General features: G+C 46.2%; 2 protein-coding genes across 5 annotated transcripts in view; both read right to left on the minus strand.

Moving 5' to 3' along the window:
• LOC139155625 (tumor protein D54-like) overlaps positions 1 to 8,794 on the minus strand; it is a 52,418-nt gene extending 43,624 nt beyond the window's left edge. For all 4 annotated transcript variants that reach the window (XM_070730830.1, XM_070730831.1, XM_070730829.1 and 1 more), the window contains exon 1: positions 8,699 to 8,794. In XM_070730830.1, coding sequence (XP_070586931.1) covers positions 8,699 to 8,717 — 19 coding nt within the window. In that variant the 5' untranslated portion in view covers positions 8,718 to 8,794. The remainder of the gene's footprint in view (positions 1 to 8,698) is intronic.
• An 8,476-nt stretch (positions 8,795 to 17,270) lies between these two features.
• On the minus strand, positions 17,271 to 18,689 carry LOC139155621 (ABHD16B-like). The gene has a single exon (XM_070730824.1). The coding sequence runs from the start codon at positions 18,687 to 18,689 to the stop codon at positions 17,271 to 17,273; it is 1,419 nt and encodes a 472-aa protein (XP_070586925.1).
• Between the last annotated feature and the right edge of the window lie 3,466 nt (positions 18,690 to 22,155).

Raw genomic sequence — 22,155 nt, forward strand, 5'->3', positions numbered from 1 at the left:
TTTTAGTTGTTTTATTAAATTGGATTGTTACATGTTGTTTTTTATCATTGTTGTTAGCCCCGAGTCTGCGGAGAGGGGCGGCATACAAATCCAATAAATAATAATAATAAAAAAAATAATACTAACAATATTCCCATCTCTTACCGGCTTGCAAGCTCTTAAATTGTTACTCTCTAGGAAGAATGTTTTCCAAGCCCTAAGACTTTGCAATGTTTTTTTCATTGCTCTAACTAGCTCCAAATGTTTCTTTCCAGGTGCTAGTGATGTTCTCAGCACTTACTGACTTGCAAGCTCTTTCATTGTCACTCTCTTCGAATAATGTTTTTTTAAAGCCCCAACCAGGGGATAAAATAATGTGCTGGCTAAGGACACTAGACAGATGAATACCTAGTAAGCAGATTCTTTTCTCTATTTTCCTCCCCAAAAATTAAGGTATGTCTTATACTCTAGTGCGTCTTATACTCCCCAAAATACGGTAATTGAGCAAGGAAGCTTTTTTGCTAGAAAACAACCAACTCAGGCACCACCAAAGACCAGGCTGAAATATATATTTATGCATTTCTAAAATTTATTGGCCGCCCATCTCACAATTTTTTCCTCTATTGGAGACACAGTAAGCAGCACCAAGCTATACCTGCCTGACACAGTCACGAAAGAAAGTACAACAGGGAATAGGTAGTTCTCAATTTACAACGGTTCCTTCAGCAACCGTTCAAGGTTACAACGGTGCTGAAAAATATAACTTATGACCGTTTTTTCAAGCTTATTACTGATGCAGCATCCACAGGGATCACATGATCAAAATTCAGATGCTTGGCGAGTGGTTCATATTTATGACCTGAGTCTCCGGAGAAGGGTGGAATAATAATAATATAATCAAAATAATATTGGAAATAATAATGATGGTCAAGGCTGGCTGGGGAATTGAAGAAACATAGAAGACTGACGGCAGAAAAGACCTCATGGTCCATCTAGTCTGCCCTTATACCATTTCCTGTACTTTATCTTGGGATGGATCTATGTTTATCCCAGGCATGTTTAAATTCAGTTACTATGGATTTACCAACCACGTCTGCTGGAAGTTTGTTCCAAGGATCTACTACTCTTTCAGTCAAATCATATTTTCTCACATTGCTTCTGATCTTTCCCCCAACTAACTTCAGATTGTGTCCCCTTGTTCTTGTGTTCACTTTCCTATTAAAAACACTTCCCTCCTGAACCTTATTTAACCCTTTAACATATTTAAATGTTTCCATCATGTCCCCCCTTTCCCTTCTGTCCTCCAGACTATACAGATTGAGTTCATTAAGTCTTTCCTGATAGGTTTTATGTTTAAGAAATTAAGACCTTCCACCATTTTTGTAGCCTGTCTTTGGACGCGTTCAATTTTATCAATATCTTGACCCACACAGGTGGCCAAGGTTGAGAAATATTTGTCTAAACGGATATCAGAGCAAATTAAAAAGATTTTTCTAAACTTTTAGAGGCTCAGACAGTTACTATCATTGTTGTTAGCTGCCCTGAGTCTGCGGAGAGAGGCGGCATGCAAATCCAATAAATATAATATAATATATACTATCTCCCTAATAAGTACAGATACGCCTCAGAGAGATGGGCAGTGAACAGCTGCACATTCAAGATGCACAAAAACACAGAGACACGCACACCCTCTGAAAACACAGCTGAAGTTGTAACAAGAGACCAGTGTCAACCTCAAGCAGCCTTGGGAAGCAACTCAAAACTTGTGTGAAACAAAGGCCTATTGTCTGGCAATGTCGCATTCTGTGGTTTAAGTCAGCAGTTTCCCATAGGCACATAGGGGGTCCTCAACATATGACCAAAAATGAGCCCAAAATTTCTGCTGCTAAGAAAGGCTATTCTCAAAGCAATGCAATTCTTCAAGCAGGGCAATTCTTAAAGCAAGGCCTCATTTTGCAACCTTTTTTTTTGCTTTGTCATTAATTGAATTTATTTATTTATTTATTTATTTAATTTGGTTTGATTTGATTTGTTTGCCACCCCTCTCCGTAGACTCGGGGCAGCTAACAACAATGATAAAAAGCAACATGTAACAATCCAATTAATAAAACAACTAAAAACCCTTATTATAAAGACCAAACATACACACAGACATACCATGCATAACTTGTAATGGCCTAGGGGGAAGGAATATCTTAACTCCCCCATGCCTGGCGGCATAAGTGAGTCTTGAGTAGTTTACGAAAGACAGGGAGGGTGGGGGCAGTTCTAATCTCGGGAGGGGGGGGGACTTTCCGCAGTTGTGAAACCAATCACGCAACCTTTAATGAATTTGTTTCTCCTAATTGTTCTTGCTTGTGTAAACCCTGCTGGCTGAGGGATTCTGGGATTTGAAGTCCATCCAGGGGACACCAGGAGAGATGCCCCCCCCCCTATATATGGGGAAAGTTCAACTACACAGTTGAACTGGGTTGCAAGATGTAACCCACTATTCTGTCAAATATTGGCCAAGCCAGATAGGATTGGCAAAAGGACCGGGGTCTGATCCAGGTGTCACATCCACTTGCAGAATCCACTGACAAATTGAAAGAGGATACAGCAGCAATTTAGTTGTGCTCTTTTCTTTAAAAAAAAAGTAAAGCATGGATTTAAAGCAGTGTAAACATTCCTGTTGGGGTTGGGTAATGGGATCGACTGAATAAACCAAGCTGCGAGAGCAGTCATGGGCTTACCTAGGTATGCCCATGTTTCACCATCACTCCGCAGTCTGCATTGGCTGCAGATCAATTTCCGGTCACAATTCAAAGTGTTGGTTATGACCTTTAAAGCCCTTCATGGCACTGGACCAGAATATCTCCGAGACCGCCTCCTGCCGCACGAATCCCACGACCGATTAGGTCCCACAGAGTGGGCCTTCTCCGGGTCCCGTCAACTAAACAATGCCGGTTGGCGGGTCCCAGGGGAAGAGCCTTCTCTGTGGCGGCACCGGCTCTCTGGAACCAACTCCCCCCGGAGATTAGAACTGCCCCTACTCTTCCTGCCTTCCGAAAACTCCTTAAGACCCACCTTTGCCGTCAGGCATGGGGAAACTAAACATCTCCCCTGGGCACGTTAATTTATACATGGTATGCTTGTGTGTGTGTTTGCTATTACATGGGGTTTTTCTTAAATCGTTAAATATTTTAATTAATTGGATTGTTGTGACTGTTTTTACTTGTTGTGAGCCGCCCCGAGTCTTCGGAGAGGGGCGGCATACAAGTCCAACTAATAAATAAATAAATAAATAAATAAATAAATAAATAACCCTTTTACCCACTTTGGGATGATTTCATCTGTTCTACACAGGATGTGAAGAAACTATTTTTTCACCAAGCCACCCCAACAGAATTAGATTGTGCCTTAAAATAGAGTTTCTCAACTTTTTAAGGGGGAAAAGTTTTTACGCATTTCAGGAGGGAGGTGTTTTTAATAGGAAAGTGAACACAAGAATAAGGGGGCACAATCTGAGGTGAGTTGGGAGAAAGATCAGAAGCCATGTGAGAAAATATGATTTGACTGAAAGAGTAGTAGATGCTTGGGACAAACTTCCAGCAGACGTGGTGGGTAAATCCAAAATAACTGAATTTAAACACTTATGGGATAAACACATATCCATCTGAAGCTAAAATACAGGAAATAGTATAAGGGAAGACTAGATGGACCATGAGGTCTTTTTCTGCCGTCAATCTTCTGTTTCTATGAAAATATTAAACCCCTCAGAGCAGATCCTCCTAGATCCACAGCTGAGATTAGGACAACATCTCTCGGCTGTGGCTAGAGGGACCTTTGCACAGGTCTGCCTAGCGCACCAGTATAATTATTTTATCCAAAGACTTGGGGCGGCTCACAACATATAAAAGAACAATACAGTACAAATCTAAATCAAATTAATATGCACCCACTGATCTAAACTAAAATCCCCATTATTAAAAATCAACAGCAACATACATGACATTTCGTCGGCTAGAGGGCTAGAGTCTAATGGCCCTAAGCCTGGCGGCATAGGTGAGTCTTCAGACTCTTACAGAAGGCAACGAGGGTGGGGGCAGCATGAATCTGGGGGGAGCTGACTCCAGAGGGCCGGGCCCCCCAGAGAAGGCTCTTCTCCTAGGCCCTGCCAAATGACGTTGTCTAGTTGACGGGACCCGGAGAAGGCCGACTCTGTGGGACCTAACCTGTCGCTGGGATTCGTGAGCCAGAAGGCGGTCACGCATGTAGTCTGGCCCGATGCCATGTAGAGCTTTATAGGTCATAACCAACACTTTGAATTGCATCCGGAAACCAATTGGCAGCCAATGCAGTCCTATCTGGATGATGATGATGATGATGATGATTATTATTATTATTATTATTATTATTATTATTATTATTATTTAGATTTGTATGTCGCCCCTCTCCGGAGACTCGGAGCGGCTCACAACACAAAATACGGTACAAATCCAACAATAAAAAAGCAATTTAAAACCCTTATGATAAAAAACAATCATACATCTCAGACAAACCTTGTGTAAAACGGGAAACAGCCTGGGGGAATCAATTTCCCCACGCCTGACGGCAGAGGTGGGTTTTGAGGAGTTTGCGAGAGGCAAGGAGGGTGGGGGCAGTCCTAATCTCTGGGGGGAGTTGATTCCAAAGGGCTGGGGCCGCCACAGAGAAGGCTCTTCCCCTGGGGCCCGCCAGACAACATTGTTTAGTCAACGGGACCTGGAGAAGGCCCACTCTGTGGGACCTAACTGGTCGCTGGGATTCGTGTGGCAGGAGGCTTTATAGGTCATAACCGACACTTTGAATTGTGACCGGAAACCAATCGGCAACCAATGCAGACTGCGGAGTGTTGGAGTAACATAGGCATACCTGGGGAATTCCATGACTGCTCTCGCAGCTGCATTCTGCACAATCTGAAGTTTCCGAACACTCCTCAAAGGTAGCCCCATGTAGAGAGCATAGGGATAGGGATGCCCGTCTCACAGTCACTCATGCCCTTATCACCTCGCAGCTCGACTATTGTAATTCACTCTACATGGGGCTGCCCTTGAAAAGCGTTCGGAGAATACAACCCTGTCCAGAACACAACCGCACGACCTGTCGTGGGGGTACCTAGGTATACCCACATATCTCCAACACTCCACGAGCTGCACTGGCTTTCAATTACTCTCTGGATTTATTATTTTATTTATTTATTATTTGGATTTGTATGCCACCCCTCACCTATAAAGCCCTACGTGACATTGGACCAGATTATTTACGGGACCGCCTTCTGCCATGTATCTCCCAGAGATCGACTAGAACCCACAGAGTTGACTTTCTCCAAGTCCCATTGGCCAAACAATGCCGATTGGCGGGACAACGTAGGAGGGCCTTCTCTGTGGTGGCTCCAGCTCTGTGGAAGCAACTACCCACGGAGACTCATGCTTCCGAAGCAAGACCAACTAGCTCCGGCCAAGAAGAATGAATGTTTACTGAATGATTGTTTTATTTGACCTTCTTATCATTTATTTATTATAATTATATTAATTATTTATTTGGGTCTTCTCCGGGTCCCGTCAACTAAACAATGTCGTTTGACGGGGCCCAGGGGAAGAGCCTTCTCTGTGGTGGCCCCAGCCCTCTGGAACCAACTCTCCCCAGAGATCAGAATTGCCCCCACCCTCCTTGCCTTTCGTAAGCTCCTTAAAACCCACCTCTGTCGTCAGGCATGGGGGAATTGAGATAGACCTTCCCCCTAGGCCTATACAATTTATGCATGGTATGTTTGTGTGTATGCTGGGTTTTCAATAAGGGCTTTTAGTAATTTAAATATTAAATGTTTTCTGCTGTTTCTTATTATTGTTGTTAGCCGCCCCAAGTCTATGGAGAGGGGCGGCATACAAATCTAATAAATAAATAAAATAAATAAATAAATTTGTGATTTTCTAATTGTTTTATACTGCTACTGTTTTGTTATGTCTTTTATCTAGACACAACAGATTTTTGCCGAACACCCTAACTCTGCTAAACAAATAATTCCCTCAACACTGTCAAACTAAGTCTGCACTACTATTACTACTAGCTTTTTCTCATCTTTCCTATCATCCATTTCCTCCTGCTTAGGACTATATGACTGTAACTTGTTGCTCGTATTCTAAGATTGTTTCTTCATTGCTTATTTGATCCCTATGACAATCATTAAGTGTTGTACCATATGATTCTTGACAAATTTATATTTTCTTTTATGTACACTGAGAGCATCTGCACCAAGACAAATCCCTTGTGTGTCAATCACCCCTGGCCAGTGAAGAATTCTATATTCTAAATTTTAATACTGTACGCTACCCAGAGTATACAGGGAGTTTGGGCGTCTTAGAAGTCTAATAAATTAAATTAAAATTAAGATGTGTGGACTCCATCTCCCAGAATTCTGCAGCTTGCATGGCTGGTTGGGCAATTCTGGGAATTGAAGTCCTCCCATCATCCACTTGCCAGGTGTTCAAAAGGACAGCTCTAAACCATCAAACCTAATTTGGCAAATAATTGAGGGGAAACAGACCCTCCAAGAGATTAGAGCTGGAAAAGCTGACCTTTCTCCCAAGATTACAACCTCCCACGACTCCAAACCATACCTAGCTTCCCCTCCTTCCAGGCAGGCCTTAGTAAACCCTGAGTTCAGACTCCCCTTCACCCTTCCCTCCCTCCTCCATCTAAAGACATCCTGGCCCCGGCAAACCCGCCCAACCAGCTGCTCCTAATCCCAAGGCCTCCTCCAGGTCTAGGCTTCCATCCCGAAGCTTCTCCAGGGCCCCATGGCTGGGCTTTAAAGTAGGAGTGGGGTGGGCAAACAAGCCCTGGGGACCCCCTACTCTGCTTCGCCTCTGCAAAAGCTAGGGGTGCAATTCTGGGATTTACTCCTCACAATCCCCCCCCCCCAGGACGAAGAGACTACAGGGAAAGAAGAGCTGTCCCCGAAGGCTACAGAAAGAACAGCAATAAAATTAAAACATAATAAACATAAATTAAATTTATAAGTCTCTCAGACTCCTTCGGGAGTTGGGCAGCATACTAATTAATTAATTAATTAAATAGGCATAAAACATATCAGGAAACATAGAAACATAGAAGACTGACGGCAGAAAAAGACCTCTTGGTCCATCTAGTCTGCCCTTTTACTATTTCCTGTATTTTATCTTAGGATGGATATATGTTTATCCCAGGCATGTTTAAATTCAGTTACTGTGGATTTCCCAACCACGTCTGCTGGAAGTTTGTTCCAAGGATCTACTACTCTTTCAGTAAAATAATATTTTCTCATGTTGCCTTTGATCTTTCCCCCAACTAACTTCAGATTGTGTCCCCTTGTTCTTGTGTTCACTTTCCTTCATGAGCTCAATCGTTATAGTTTGGGGGACAGAAGGGAAAGGGGGGACATGATTGAAACATTTAAATATGTTAAAGGGTTTTCAATAGGAAAGTGAAGACAAGAACGAGGGGTCACAATCTGAGGTTAATTGGGGGAAAGATTAGAAGTAACGTGAGAAAATATGATTTGACTGAAAGAGTAGTAGATGCTTGGAACAAACTTCCAGCAGACATGGTTAGTAAATACACAGTATGTATGTATGTATCTATGTATGTATGTATGTATGTATGTATGTATGTATATATATAGTGTGTGTGTATATAAATAAGTAAATAGTAAAATAAAATAATAAAAGAAAAAAAAGAATAAAAGTAAAAGAATAAAAATAAAATAAAAAAAGTAATTAAGAATAAAATAATAAACAATAAAAAGTAAAACAGTAAAATCATAAAATAAAATAATAAAAGTAAATAAAAAGTAAAAGAAAAACAAAATAAAAAGTAATAAAAAGTCAGATGAAACACCAGAATGAACCCACCAAAGTGAAACAACATACCTAAAATAAAACAACAAAATAAAAATAATACAAAACAAATTTAAAAGTTTTTTAAAAAAAATAAGATGAAAAGTAAAAGGAAGTAAAACAATCAAAAGTACAAGAGACACAGATGCTACTAACAGTCAACAGAGTTGGAAGGGACCTTGGGAGGTCATCTAGTCCAACCCCAACACCCCAACCTCCCGCTCAAGGCAATAAAACCTCCCAGGCAATAAAAAACAAGATAAAATGAAATGAAATGAAAAAAGCTTTAAACTACCTTTTTTAGTACTTTTCTTATGTATTTACTAATCACCATTGTGGGAATTGTACTTTTCTTTACTATTTCGTATGTACAGTACTGTTATTGTTTTTCTATTTTGTTTTGATTAATTTTTCCTTCCCTTTATTTAAAAAATAAAATGAAATAAAAACGAAACGTAGTGTAATAATATAAAGACACCCCGTCCCTCTCCCCCAACACACAGCCAGGGTCTCATTACCCCACCACCACCACCACCACCCTTGACCCCAATTCCAACTGCTCTTCACTTTTTGTGTGTGTGTGGGGGGGGTGTCTGGCCTCCCCCTCAGAGATGCTGGACCACTTAATCCCGCCGGTAAACAAACACGGAGCCCCCCCCCCCCCGCCCAAGATGCTGGATTTCTGCTTGCAGGGACGGTCAGTAGGCGAGAGCCGCCTCCCCCCTCACTTGCCCCCCAACCCCCCCCCCCCCACCTCCCCAAGAGAGGCTGAGGCCACAAGGCTTCCCCAGCCACTCAATGGCTCCTCCCGGCGGCTCCTTTACCCTGGCTGGCGCTCTCCATCTCGCCCAGGCCCGGGGAAACCGTTGCGCGGCTACGGCGGCGGCGGAGGGGAAAACAACCACCGAGGCGAGCTTTCTTGCTTTGACGGCTTGACGTCACACGCCGCCGACACTCCCTTCCGGCCTGGAGGGACGTCATCAAGAAGCGTCGCCACCTCACCACCACCACTCCTCCCGTGAGGTAAAGGAGTTACTTGCGAAAGCGCCGTTTCGAACTTCGGGTTCCCGACGGGCTCTTGGAGAAGTGGGAAGCGGTGGGCGAGGAAGGAAGGCGGTTTAGGTCAGGGGTAGCAGGGCAACTTGGAAGCAGGCCAACTTCTATGATATGTGGACTTCAACTCCCAGAATTCCCGAGCTAGCATGACTGGCTCAGGGATTCTGGGAGTTGAAGTCCACAAATCACAAGGGGTGGCAATAAATGGACAGTTCTCTGGATGGACAGAAGTGAGGTACAGTGATCCCTCGATCATCGCGAGGGTTCCGTTCCAGGACACCTCGCGATGATCGATTTTTCGCGAAGTAGCGGTGCGGAAGTAAAAACACCATCTGCGCATGCGCAGATGGTGTTTTTACTTCCACCGCAGCAGCGAGGAGCCGAAGATTGGATTTCCCCGCCGCCTCGCTGTTGCTGCTTGTCCGCGCGCGTGCCGCCCGCCCTTCGCCCCGCCCGCCCACGCTGTTGCTGGGGCCGCTTCCCAGCTGGGAAGCGGCCCTGGGGTTTTCCCGCGCGCGCGCGCCGCCCGCCCACCCACGCTGTTGCTGGGGGCCGCTTCCCAGCTGGGAAGCAGCCCTGGGGTTTCCCCGCGCGCGCGCCGCCCGCCCGCCCACGCTGTTGCTGGGGCCGCTTCCCAGCTGGGAAGCGGCCCTGGGGTTTTCCCGCTCGCGCGCGCCGCCCGCTCACTCACACTGTTGCTGGGGCCGCTTCCCAGCTGGGAAGCAGCCCTGGGGTTTTCCCGCGCGTGCACGCGCCGCCCGCCCACCCACGCTGTTGCTGGGGCCGCTTCCCAGCTGGGAAGCAGCCCTGGGGTTTCCCCGCCCGCGCGCGTGCCGCCCGCCCACCCACGCTGTTGCTGGGGCCGCTTCCCAGCTGGGAAGCAGCCCTGGGGTTTCCCCGCGCGCGCGCCGCCCGCCCGCCCACGCTGTTGCTGGGGCCACTTCCCAGCTGGGAAGCGGCCTTGGGGTTTTCCCGCGCGCGCGCCGCCCGCTCACCCACGCTGTTGCTGGGGCCGCTTCCCAGCTGGGAAGCGACCCTGGGGTTTCCCCGCGCGCGCGCCGCCCGCCCACCCACGCTGTTGCTGGGGCCGCTTCCCAGCTGGGAAGCGGCCCTGGGGTTTCCCCGCGCGCGCGCGTGCCGCCCACCCACCCACGCTGTTGCTGGGGCCGCTTCCCAGCTGGGAAGCGACCCTGGGGTTTCCCCGCGCACATGCCGCCCGCCCGCCCACGCCGTTGCTCGCGCCTTACCGGGGCAAGAGGGGGAAGACCCAGGGAAGCCTCTGCCCGGCGGGGAAACTCCACCATCTACGCATGCGTGGAAGGGCACGCATGCGCAGATGGTGGAGTTTACTTCCGGGTTGAAAACTCGCGATATAGCGTTTTGCAATAGGTGAGATCGCGAAACTCGAGGGATCACTGTACTGTATACCCAAAGGTTCAGTTTGGGGACCTTTACTTTTTAATTTATTCATCCTTGCCTTTCTCAAACTCCTAAAAACCCACCTTTGCTGCCAGGCATGGGGAAATTGATTCCCCTCGGACGCTCCATTTTATGTATGGTTGTTTGGGTTGTATGAGTCTACGGAGAGGGCGGCATACAAATCCAATAAATAAATAAAATAAAATGATTGCTTTTAAATCAAGGGTTTTTAACTGTTTTGCTTTTTAATCATTGGATTTGTATTTTGTATGGATGTTGTGAGCTGCTCCCAGTCTTCGGAGAGGGGCAGCATACAAATCTAATTTTATTATTATTATTATTATTATTATTATTATTATTATTATTATTATTATTATTATAAATAGTGAGGTAGCAAAGTTTGCCGTGGACGCTAAATTGTTCCAGGTAGTGAAAAGTGAAACTGATTGTCAGGAGCTCCAGAAGGATCTCTCGAAATTGAGTGAGTGGGCAACAAAGTGGCCAATGCATTTTAACCTAAACAAGTGCAAAGTTATGCATATCTTGGCAAAGAACCCCAATTATGCCTACCAACTGATGGGGACCAAGATTTCTGAGACAACCCAAGAAAGGGATCTTGGGGTTTTGGTGGAAAGCTCAATGAAGATGTCAACCCAGTGCGCAGCAGCAGTAAAAAAAGTAAATTTCATGCTTGGCATGATTAGGAAGGAAATCGAAAATAGGTCAGCAGGTATTGTATTGCCTCTGTGGGCTGGTGGGTCCGCAGGGCAGAGCCTTCTCTGTGGTTGCCCCAACTCTCTGGAATCAGCTACTTCCTGAGTTCCACACTGCCCCCACCTTATTGGCCTTCTGGAAAGCCATAAAGACCTGGCTTTTCCAAGGTTGGTCCATGAATGTATGGATACCTGCAATTATTTTAAACTGTACTGTTTTTTATATTCATCCATATTTATTTTGCTGTGAGCCAGAGTCCTTAGAGCTGGGCGGCATAGAAATAGAATCAAGCAATCAATCAAATAAACAAACAAATAAACCAATCAACTAACCAACCAACAAATAAATACTGTAATGGGTTTCTGCTTCATCTTTAAACCACATTTGCAATCAGCCTCCATGTTACCAGCATCTTTGCCCTCTGTCAGCTCCAGCCTGCTTCTCCTCTAGGAATTGTTCTGTCTGGGTCCCCCCAGACGTCAGCACCAACTAAAAAGAGTAGCCAGACACGCTGGTAAAAAGCAAAGTCATTTTATATCTTTGAAAACAAACACAGGTAACAAAAACTGTTCTTACAAACTGGAATGCTATGAAGCTTCACAGAAGAGTCACAACGGCCAGACAATACAACAGGCTTCTTGCTGGCACACACACCACTGTAGATAATAAAACCCACGCCTCCCCCAAGTTTTCAGCCTTCGAGGCCACAAGGCAGAATCAGAGACGCCAAGGATCGAAGCAAGGTCAGAGGACTCCCAAAAGATAACTCTCCACAATACAGGAAGGGCGGGCCTGCCTTTTCAACCTTTCTGAGGAGAACCACACCCAAACCCAGCTGTTGCCTATTAGGGATGGAAATACCTGGCTAATTGTCCCCTTCCTTGTGCTGCCCTTCTCTGCCTCATATCTATGATGGCTTGTGCGTTCTCATCTAATGATTCCAGGTTACTCACTGGGGAGAGCTCCCCCCCGGGGGTCTCAGGCTGTTCTCCCTCCTCCTCGTCCTGACATTCCTCTTCCCCGTCTGCCTGGTCCTCCTCCTCCTGTTCCTCGTCCTCCCCCTCTGAGCATGGAGCCGGCAGAGTTCCAGCCGTTCCCTGAGGAGCCTCAGACTGAATCACAACAGGAATTAAATACCATTATCCCGAAGGAGGGTTACGTTTGCCCCCGTGAAGTGTCTCCTCTGAGAATTTGCTAGTTCCCCAGGCGTGCAACAGTGTGCAACAGCTCGTGTTTGTCTGAGAAAAGGTTGTTTACTGCCTGCCGCAACCTTCAAAAAGGCAGGTAGAGAAATTTTATTTTTACACGAGGGGTGTCTCTAACTTTGGCAACTTTAAGACCAGTGGACTTCAATTCCCAGAATTCCCCAGCCAGCCACACAGGATCTTAATTGTACAGTTGTGATAGCCATCTTGAACGTTTTGGAATGTGCCAAGATGGATATGTTAACCAAAAAATTAGAAGGGAAAGAGGAAACGGATTATTATAGAGTTTGGGATAAATTCTACAATTGGTTAAAACAAAAAAATAGTTAATCAAGTGAAATAAAATGTAACGTTTTAAAAATCAATAATTGATATGTTTATCTTTTTAATTGAAACTAGATTTTTCCATGTCTTCTTTTTTCCTCTTTTGAATTTTTTTTCTTATGAAATGTACAGTACAGTATTTACAGTAAATATACGCAAACATGTTCTCAATTAATGTAAATATATATACACTCCGTATGTGCTTCTGATGAAAATTGGGATGTAAACCATCCTGGATATGTGTGCTTTTATATGTGCATTTTGTTTTAAATAAAAAATTAATTTTAAAAAAGAAAGTTTTAACACCCCCTTGCAGACTCTTCCTCAAATACGCACGTTGTCAGGGTTCCAAATAGCATCCAAAAACTAAATCAGAGTCCAAGGCAAAGGATTCCTCAAAGTTCCAATTTAATAACAGAGCCACATCAGTACATCTGGGTGTAACTCAAATCTGAAGTCCTCCAGGTTTCACCACCCAGTTGAAAGTTCAAGTCCCCTGTCCACACACCCACAACTCCATCAGGTTGTCAAATCTTCATTTGCCATGTTGGTGGAATCCACCCATATCCTCCCATCCAGGTTCAGACAAATTTGTTATGGCTGCATACCACAATCTCATACAGTCCATACAATCCCATTTTCCCACAGTAGAAAATCACATAGTAGAATAGTATAAAGCGTGGTGGACCTAAGATCCCAAATAAAATAGATTCGGCCTGACCTGGTCTTACAGAATAGAATAGAATAGAATTTTTTTATTGGCCAAGTGTGATTGAACACACCAGGAATTTGTCTTGGTGCAGATGCTCTCAGCATACATAAAAGAAAAAGATACATTTGTCAAGAATCATGTGGTGCAACACTTAATGATTGTGATAGGGGTCAAATAAGCAATGAGGAAACAATATTAATAAAAATCTTAGGATACAAGCAACAAGTTCCAGTCATACAGTCCTAAGTGAGAGAAAATGGGTGATAGGAATGATGAGAAAAAACTAGTAGAAATAGAAGTGCAGACTTAGTAAAATGTTTGACAATTATTTGTTTAGCAAGAGTGATAGCGTTTGGGGGAAAAAACTGTTCTTGTGTATAGTTGTTCTTGGTGTTCAGTGCTCTGTAGTGACGTTTTGAGGGTAGGAGTTGAAACAACTTATGTCCAGGATGCACGGGGTCAGTAAATATTTTCACCACGCTCTTTTTGACTTGTGCAGTATACAGGTCCTCAATGGAAGGCAGGTTGGCAGCAATTGTTTTTTCTTCAGTTCTATTAGCTTCAGTTTGGAGGTTGGGACGCTGCAAGAACTCGTGATATTCCAGAGAGGAAATGGATTATTTTTTTGGCTAGCATTGACCCTTTTCCCCCATGAAATATACATGCATACATACATACATACACACACACACACACACACACACATACATACATACATACATACATACACTGTGATTTTTTGTCAAGTATTGCTTGATAGGTAAATACTGCTGGGTGGGTGTGGAGTGTTGGCTCAGGTGCTTCAAGCAGGTTGTTGGCTGTATTGAAACATCCTGATTAGTTGGTGAGTAATTGATGTAGTTGACGTATGCAGATTAGGAGTGACATCCTGTCTGCAAACATCAACTAATCTGCATACATCAACTGCATCAATTACTCAAGGTGTTACCCCACCAATTAATCAGGATGTTTACCAGCCAACCAGTCCGCTTGCAGCCTATATTTACATAAATAAAATATATATACAGTGGTACCCCTGCTTAAGAACTTAATTCGTTCCGTGACCAGGTTCTTAAATAGAAAAGTTTGTAAGTAGAAGCAATTTTTCCCATGGGAATCAATGTAAAAGCAAATAAGCTCGGAGTTTGGATGGGAGAAAGAGGAGGAAGAACAGGAGGAGGACAGTCGCTGCCGAAAAAAGAAGGGGAGGTGAGGGAAATAAAAAACATTCAACTTTAAGGCTTAAAAAAAGAAAGGAGGGACTCTGAGGCAGCGAGGAGGAGCATGTGCCTCCCATATACCCGGCATGAGGCTGCCTCCCATACACTGCGCCACAGAGAGAAGCCCAGGGGGGCGAGAGGGGGGAACCTCCTGCTCCTTTGACCGAAAGGCGGCTGCTGCTGCTACCTGCTTCCTGTTCCTTCCCATGCTGAAGGGCTTCCCTCTCCTCTTGCTCCCTCGCTTTGTAGCCGGCGCCTTTCCTTCACTGTGGTGACTCCTCAGTTTGGCTGAAGCTGAGTTGATCTGGCAGGGGGAAAACACCCCCTTTTGCCTTTCTGCGCCCAGACACTCTGGGAGGCAACCTCGCGCCAGGTGTTTGGGAGGCAGCACGAGGGAGTCACTACAACGAAGTGGTCTATTCCCTCTCCAAGCGGCCAGAGAAAGGAAAACGCTCCGTTCACTCTGGGCTGTCAAAGCCTCCTTAAGCGCCACCAAAATGCTCCTCTGGCAGCCCAGAAAAGCCTGAGATGGACACAGGTAGGACTGGGTGGAACACAGTTCCACCGGCGAAAATGAAGCTGTGTGCACCGCTCTAGCTGACCATCCCCCTCTCCCATCCTCATCCTCCTTGGAAAGCGGCAGGGAGACCAGCACCGGGAGGAGTTGCAGGGGGCCCATTTCCTCCCCCCTCTTTTCTCAACAGCTGTTCGGCACCTGTTCGCCTAGGTACCCAGCTTGAGGAGGGGGGCGACCACTGATGGGCTCCTATGGGTACGGTCAGGTACACAGTACCGTTAGCAAAACTTTGGTGGTTTTTTAATCTTTTTTCCCTTCTGGGCTCTGGGTACGTTTTTCCTATCGCAGTAAATGAGTTTGAATGTGTGCAATTTCAGACGAGCTGTGCATGTGTGTGTGTGTACATACACTTTATATAGTGGATAATCAGGGGAGGGCTACTACCCGGACGGGGGAAAACACAGTGGGGCAGCGAAAATGGAGCTCCACCCCAGAGCACCCAATGCAAAAGCCACGGCCACAGTGTGGTAGTAAAAGTTTTGATAGGCCATCACTGGGGGCGACCCAGGAAGGAGAGAAACGTGAAGCAAATTGTCACCCCAGAGAGCGACACTGGTGAGATTGTCAGTCGAGGACTTAATAATTCAATTGAAAAATGATGATTATTACAGCCACTCCTACCCAGTCACATGACCATCAAGCCACACCCACAAAATAAGCTACATCCACAGTGTGGCAGTAAAAATTTTGGCTGCCCATTACTGGATGTAGGCACATGCACGCATGCTAGCATAACCACATACACACATCTTTTGGCACACAAACCAAAAACGGTTTGCCATCACTGGGCTGGGTTGTCAGGAGCTGAGCTAAGGATGGAAGCTCATCCCGTCTATAATAGAGCTCGGGTCTCGAACCTGAACTGCTGACTTTCCTGCAGACAATCTCAGCGTCTTAACCACGGAACCACCGTGCTGCTGCCCTTTCACCCCCCCTCTCTTTCTCTGTGTATGTAGATTGTTCTGAGTTCGGGTTTTACCCCGTGTAATATTTTGAGTGCCTTTTCAACGTTTCGGTGAAATCACATTCGCCATCATCAGGCTGAAGTTTTTGGCTTTGTGCTGCTTTGAGTATGGTTACAAACAAACTTGAAATTTTGAGTGTTTTTGCGATGTTTCGGTAAGTGTGATTTCACCGAAATATCGCAAAGACACTCAGAATATTACACGGGTGGAAAACCGAACTCACAACAATCTACATACATACACCCGTGAAAATCTACAAGACGAAAGCATCAGCCTGAAGAAGATGAGTGGCACCTTGTCAGAACGTCACCAGGACACAGGACAAAGACTCTCATGCCCTCCAGTGTGGCTCTGCATGCCACCGGTGGCACGTGTGCCATAGATTCACCATCTATGTGACCTATGATCACAATTGAGCCCACAATTTGCATGGCAAAAAGTGACAGTTGTTGAGTTTTGCCCCCATTTTATGACCGGTTGTACATTCAGGAGTACCTGGATGTGCCTCGGGTATCTTCAGGATCCTGCTTGGGGGGTGACTTTTGGGATTCCCCACCTACCCTGCCCTTGTTTAATCCAGATTATTGGTCTAACCACCACCCTAATTCTCTGCAATGGACCTGCTGCCAGAAGTGGGTTGCTACCAGTGTGTTCCAGTGTGGTAGTGATCCACTGGTTGCACAATTTGCGTGCAATGGCTCCAGTCTGTTCTTTGCCAGTCTGTGTGTGGCGCCATCTTTTTTTTATTTGGGGGGGCTGGTTTGCTCTCTAAGCATGCACAAAAGGAAAATCGTCCCTCTGCATATGCGCAGAAGCAAAATAATGCAACGGGATGCATGCACACCTACAGTTTTCGGTGATTTATTGCTCTCTGAGCATGCACAGAAGGAAAACCATCCCTCTGCGCATGCGCAGAAGCAAAATCAACCGAGGAGATGCAAGCGCGCGTGCACCGATAGGTAGGTAAGAGGGAACCCCCCCTCTGCTGCTGCCCCATAAGATATGCTGGCCCATAGCTTTCGCCCTGCCATAGATGATGCCGATCAATCCTGCGGAACCGATGGGCCCCTAGTTGGGTGAAAAAGAGCACGTCACACAAAAACAAGAGAGAGACACGATCAGATCCTCCAAGAAAGACCTTCTCTTTGTCTGTCTGTCTGTCTCTTCCTCCCCCCCCTTCTGCGTCCTTCTCCCCCTCTTCCTGCTACAATCGCCACGGCATTTGGAAGTCGTCGGGCTTCAGGAGAGACCAGTGCGTGGCCTCCACATTCTTCAGGTGCTTCCCGGCTAAGTAAACGGCCAACTGTTGCTTTTCTCGGCGCTGGCTGTACTTCCCGACCTGCCAAGGGAAGTGGTCTCTCAACCCCAGGCTGGACTTGTAGCTCTGAAGTTCCTTCAGACACCAATCGTTGCTCACTTGGTAGCGTTGGTAAAGGGCCTCTTCCTGCTTGGGGTTGAAGGCCCTGAGCCAGTCCTGGACGGCGTCCAGCCCTTCCTGGGACATGACGTACGGATATCGGTGCCGCAGCAACTGGATCAGGAGCTGGTTGGCTCTGTTGCATCGGAGATTGGCAATCTGGTCCTCCAGACCCACCGGGCAGGTGCTGATGACTTCATCCTTCGTCCTGCGGATGAGCAAGACGGGGCCGCAGTACTTGCACAGCTGTTCCCCTACGTTGAGGTTGAAGTGCTCCTTCACCGTCCGAACCACCAGCTTATTCCAACTCTTGGGCATGACGTTGAGAGCCAACGGGAGCAGGTCGTCGAAGGTGGCATCCAGTATCAAGGCGCCCAGCTTCGGGTAGGACATGGCGGCGCAGGTGGCCGAATAACCCCCTAAGGACCACCCGTACATGACAATGTCCTCCACCCGGAAGCCCAAGCGGAGCACAGCATACTTCATCACCACATCTACGGCATTGGCGTCGTTCTTCGGGTAGGGTTGCCCAGTGCTTCCGGCAAAGCCAGGGTGGTTCCACCCCAACACCGAGTAGCCTGTCTTCAAGGGGGTGAATAGGCAGCCCCATTGATAGAAACTGACGTTCCCCTCGCAGCAGATCACGAGGCGGTTCCCTCGTTCTTTTCCGGCGACGTTCACCCTGGTTCTTCGGTCCACAAACATGGTATCGATCTTATTCCCATCCCGGGCTACCAGCTTCGCTCGCTTCCCGTTGTACTCTTGCAAGAGGCGAGTCTGACCCTTAGCCAAGATTGGGAGCAGGGCTTGGTTCAAAAGGAAGACCGATCCTGGGTACAACAGCCAGCGGCCCAAGGAGTGAGCCATGACGTAGCTGGCGACTCGGCTGGGGAACTGTTTCAGGCTGCTGAGCAGGCTCCATGAGTTACTCCGATGCCCACAAGGATCCGCCTCAAACGCCAGTTCTGGGGGACACGCTCCTGGCACCACCTTGATGGTAGAAGAGTGCTTACGGGACTTGCCATGGTTGCCTTGAGTTGCCGGAAGGCTGCTGCCTCCTGCTTCGTCCCATCGGAATTCCACCGGCCAGTTCGCGAAATCAAAGTGATAGCTGGCTGTAAAATAGGCTTTAAAAACCCGGCCGAGAGCTTTGGGGAAACAGAAGACGCACATAGGGAGGCGAGGCTTATTCTCTAGGAGGTGCATAAAGTAAATTTAAAACAAAAAACAAAACAGCGGAGGGAGCACGGCAAGGACCCCCACCTGGATATTTCTGATGTCTCAGAAGTAGAACCTTCGTGGCTGGACCACTTCCTTCATAGCTGCACGGTGCTGGCGTTAGAAGGACATCTCTGTGGCCATGATGAACCCATGTCCATGCAGGTCTCAAGGTGGTTCAGCATCCCTCCCACGAGAACAGCATAATAATGGGTGACATCAGCCCCCTCTGTGAGCTCAAGCAGCTCTCCAATCAGGCAAAGGCCACCTTGTGGACAGGAAGTCCAGAGGACCACGGTGGAGGATAGTGGAGGAGAATGTCCGCCAGTTATAGACTAGGTCGTACCTGTTTCCGGTGTAGTAACTGCGAGAGGAACCTTGGAGTCCTAGTGGACGACCATTTAAATACGAGCCAGCCGTGTGCAGCAGCTGCCAAAAAAAGCCAACACAGTTCTAGGCTGCATTAACGGATAGAATGAAGATCACATGAAGTGTTAATATCACTTTATAAGGACTTGGGAAGGCCACACTTGGAATACGGCATTCAGTTTTGGTTGCCGCGGTGTAAAAAAGGATGTTGAGACTCTAGAAAGAGTGCAGAGAAGAGCAACAAAGATTATTTATTTGCTTTGTTTGCTTTGTCAAGTATGTATTCATGGTATACAAAGATATAATAATATTTATATTCATGATACTAGTAAAAGAGAAACATTAGGACAGGGGGCGGAAGGCACGCTGGTGCACTTATGCATGCCCCTTACTGACCTCTTAGTTATCTGGAGAGGTCAACAGTGTCAACAGGTCAATAATGGAGAGTCTTTAGGGTAAAGTTTGGGGGGTTAGGTGATGATACTACGGAGTCCGATAGTGAGTTCCAGGCATCAACTTTTCAGTTACTAAAGTCGTATTTCCTGCAGTTAAGTTTGGGGCGTTTTACTTTAAGTTTGTATCTGTTGTCTACTCGTGTTGCTGTGGTTGAAGATGAAGTAGTCGTTTGTTTGTTTATTTATTTATTTATTCAATTTTTATGCCGCCCTTCTCCTTAGACTCAGGGCGGCTTACAACATGTTAGCAATAGCACTTTTTAACAGAGCCAGCCTATTGCCCCCACAATCCGGGTCCTCATTTTACCCACCTCGGAAGGATGGAAGGCTGAGTCAACCTTGAGCCGGTGATGAGATTTGAACCGCTGACCTTCAGATCTACAGTCAGCTTCAGTGGCTTGCAGTACAGCACTCTACCTGCTGCGCCACCCCGGCTCTCGTTGATAGGAAGGACGTTGCAGCAAATGATTTTATGGGCTATGCTTAGGTCATGGTTAAGGTGAGGTAGTTCTAAGCATTCTAAACCTAGGATTGTAAGTCTAGTTGTGTAGAGTATTCTGTTGTGAGTGGAGGAGTGGAGGGCTCTTCTAGTAGAGTATCTCTGGACATTTTCTAGAGTGTTTATGTCCGAAAGGTGGTGTGCGTTCCAGACAGAGGAACTGTATTCAAGGATTGGTCTTGCAAAAGTTTTGCATGCTCTGGTTAGTAGTGTGAGATTACTGGAGCAGAAGCTCCGTAGGATTAGGTTAACAACTCTTGAAGCCTTTTTGATTCCAGAGGGCCGGGGCCGCCACAGAGAAGGCTCTTCCCGTGGGTCCCGCCAGACAGCATTGTTTAGTCGACGTGACCCAGAGAAGGCCAACTCTGTGGGACCTAATCGGTCACTGGGATTTGTGCGGCACAAGGCAGTCCCGGAGGTATTCTGGTCCGATGCCATGTAGGAATTTAATGCCACTTAGAGCTTTAAGGTTACTGCAAAATCTCCATTCCCTCCCCACTCTGGGGCCAACCAGAAGAAGTATTTGCTGGTGCTCCAAACTACAGTGATACCTCGTCATACAAACTTTTCAAGATACAAACCCGGGGTTTAAGATTTTTTTGCCTCTTCTTACAAACTATTTTCACCTTACAAACCCACCGCCGCTGCTGGGATGCCCCACCTCCGGACTTCCGTTGCCAGCGAAGCACCCATTTTTTGCGCTGCTGGGATTCCCCTGAGGCTCCCCTCCATGGGGAACCCCGTCTCCGTGTTTTTGTGATGCTGCAGGAGAATCCCAGCAAGGGGAGCCTCAGTGAAATCGCAGCATCGCAAAAACACAGAGGTCCGGAGGTGGGGTTTCCCATGGAGGGGAGCCTCAGGGGAATCCCAGCAGCGCAAAAACAGGCGCTTCGGCTGGCAAAAGGGGTGAATTTTGGGCTTACACGCATTAATCGCTTTTCCATTGATTCCTATGGGAAACATTGTTTCATCTTACAAACTTTTCACCTTAAGAACCTCATCCCAGAACCAATTAAGTTTGTAAGACAAGGTATCACTGTACTCCAAATTTCCACTACTGGTTCTCCAGAACCTGTCAGCACCAGCTGGATTTCACCCCTGTAATGAACCATAAAGCAAAACCCACCATCATTGCAACCTACCAAGCCAGGGGTGGGTTCTAACTTACCTCACTGCCGGTTCACTTCCTCGCCGTGCCACCCGGTCTCGCCTGGTGGGTCCACATGTGCTTTGTGCGCACACATGCACAGTGCCAAAAATGTTTTTTTACCAAAAACAAGATGGCGACTGCTTGCATGGAAACTCAGCTTCTGCACATGCTCAGAAGAAATGTTTTTTAAAATTTTTTTAAAAAAATTGCAATACTGTACCTCGATTTTCGCAGGTCCGAACTTCGCGAAAAGTCTATACTGTACCACGGTTTTTGAAATATATTAATTAAAAAATACTTCACTTTTTTTTCCCTATACCAACATGAGAAAATATTATTTTACTGAAAGAGTAGTAGATCCTTGGAACAAACTTCTAGCAGACGTGATAGATAAGTCCACAGTCACTGAATTTAAACATGCCTGGGATAAACATAGATCCATCCTAAGATAAAATACAGAAAATAGTATAAGGGCAGACTAGATGGACCATGAGGTCTTTTTCTGCCGTCAATCTTCTTTGTTTCTACCATGGTTTTTCCTGCCCGATGATGTCATATGTCATCGCCAAACTTTCGTCCGCCTTTAATAAATATATTTATATATTTATATAAATATATTTGTTTATTTAGATAAATATATTTATAAACTTTAATAAATAAACATGGTGAATAATAATCTAAATGGTTGCTAAGGGAATGGAAAATTGTAATTTAGGGGTTTAAAGTGTTAAGGGAAGGCTTGGGATACTGTTCACAGCCAACTTCACGGAAATTCGACTTTCACGGGCAGTCTTGGAACGCATCCCCCGCGAAAATCGAGGGAACACTGTAAATAAATAAATGTAATAATAATAATAAAGATGGTAGCGACCATGGACCGACACTGACCAAACCAGTTCCATGACATCATCATGACATCACCAACAGGTCACTACTCTTTTGGCCAAACCATTCCAAACTTGGAGGAACCCACCTCTGAAC

The sequence above is a fragment of the Erythrolamprus reginae genome, unplaced genomic scaffold (genome assembly GCF_031021105.1).
Source record: "Erythrolamprus reginae isolate rEryReg1 unplaced genomic scaffold, rEryReg1.hap1 H_34, whole genome shotgun sequence".
Lineage (NCBI taxonomy): Eukaryota > Metazoa > Chordata > Lepidosauria > Squamata > Dipsadidae > Erythrolamprus > Erythrolamprus reginae.

Coding starts and splice junctions, on each gene's coding strand:
- LOC139155621 (XM_070730824.1), bottom strand. CDS start 18,689: ATGCACCTCCTAGAGAATAAGCCTCGCCTCCCTATGTGCGTCTTCTGT.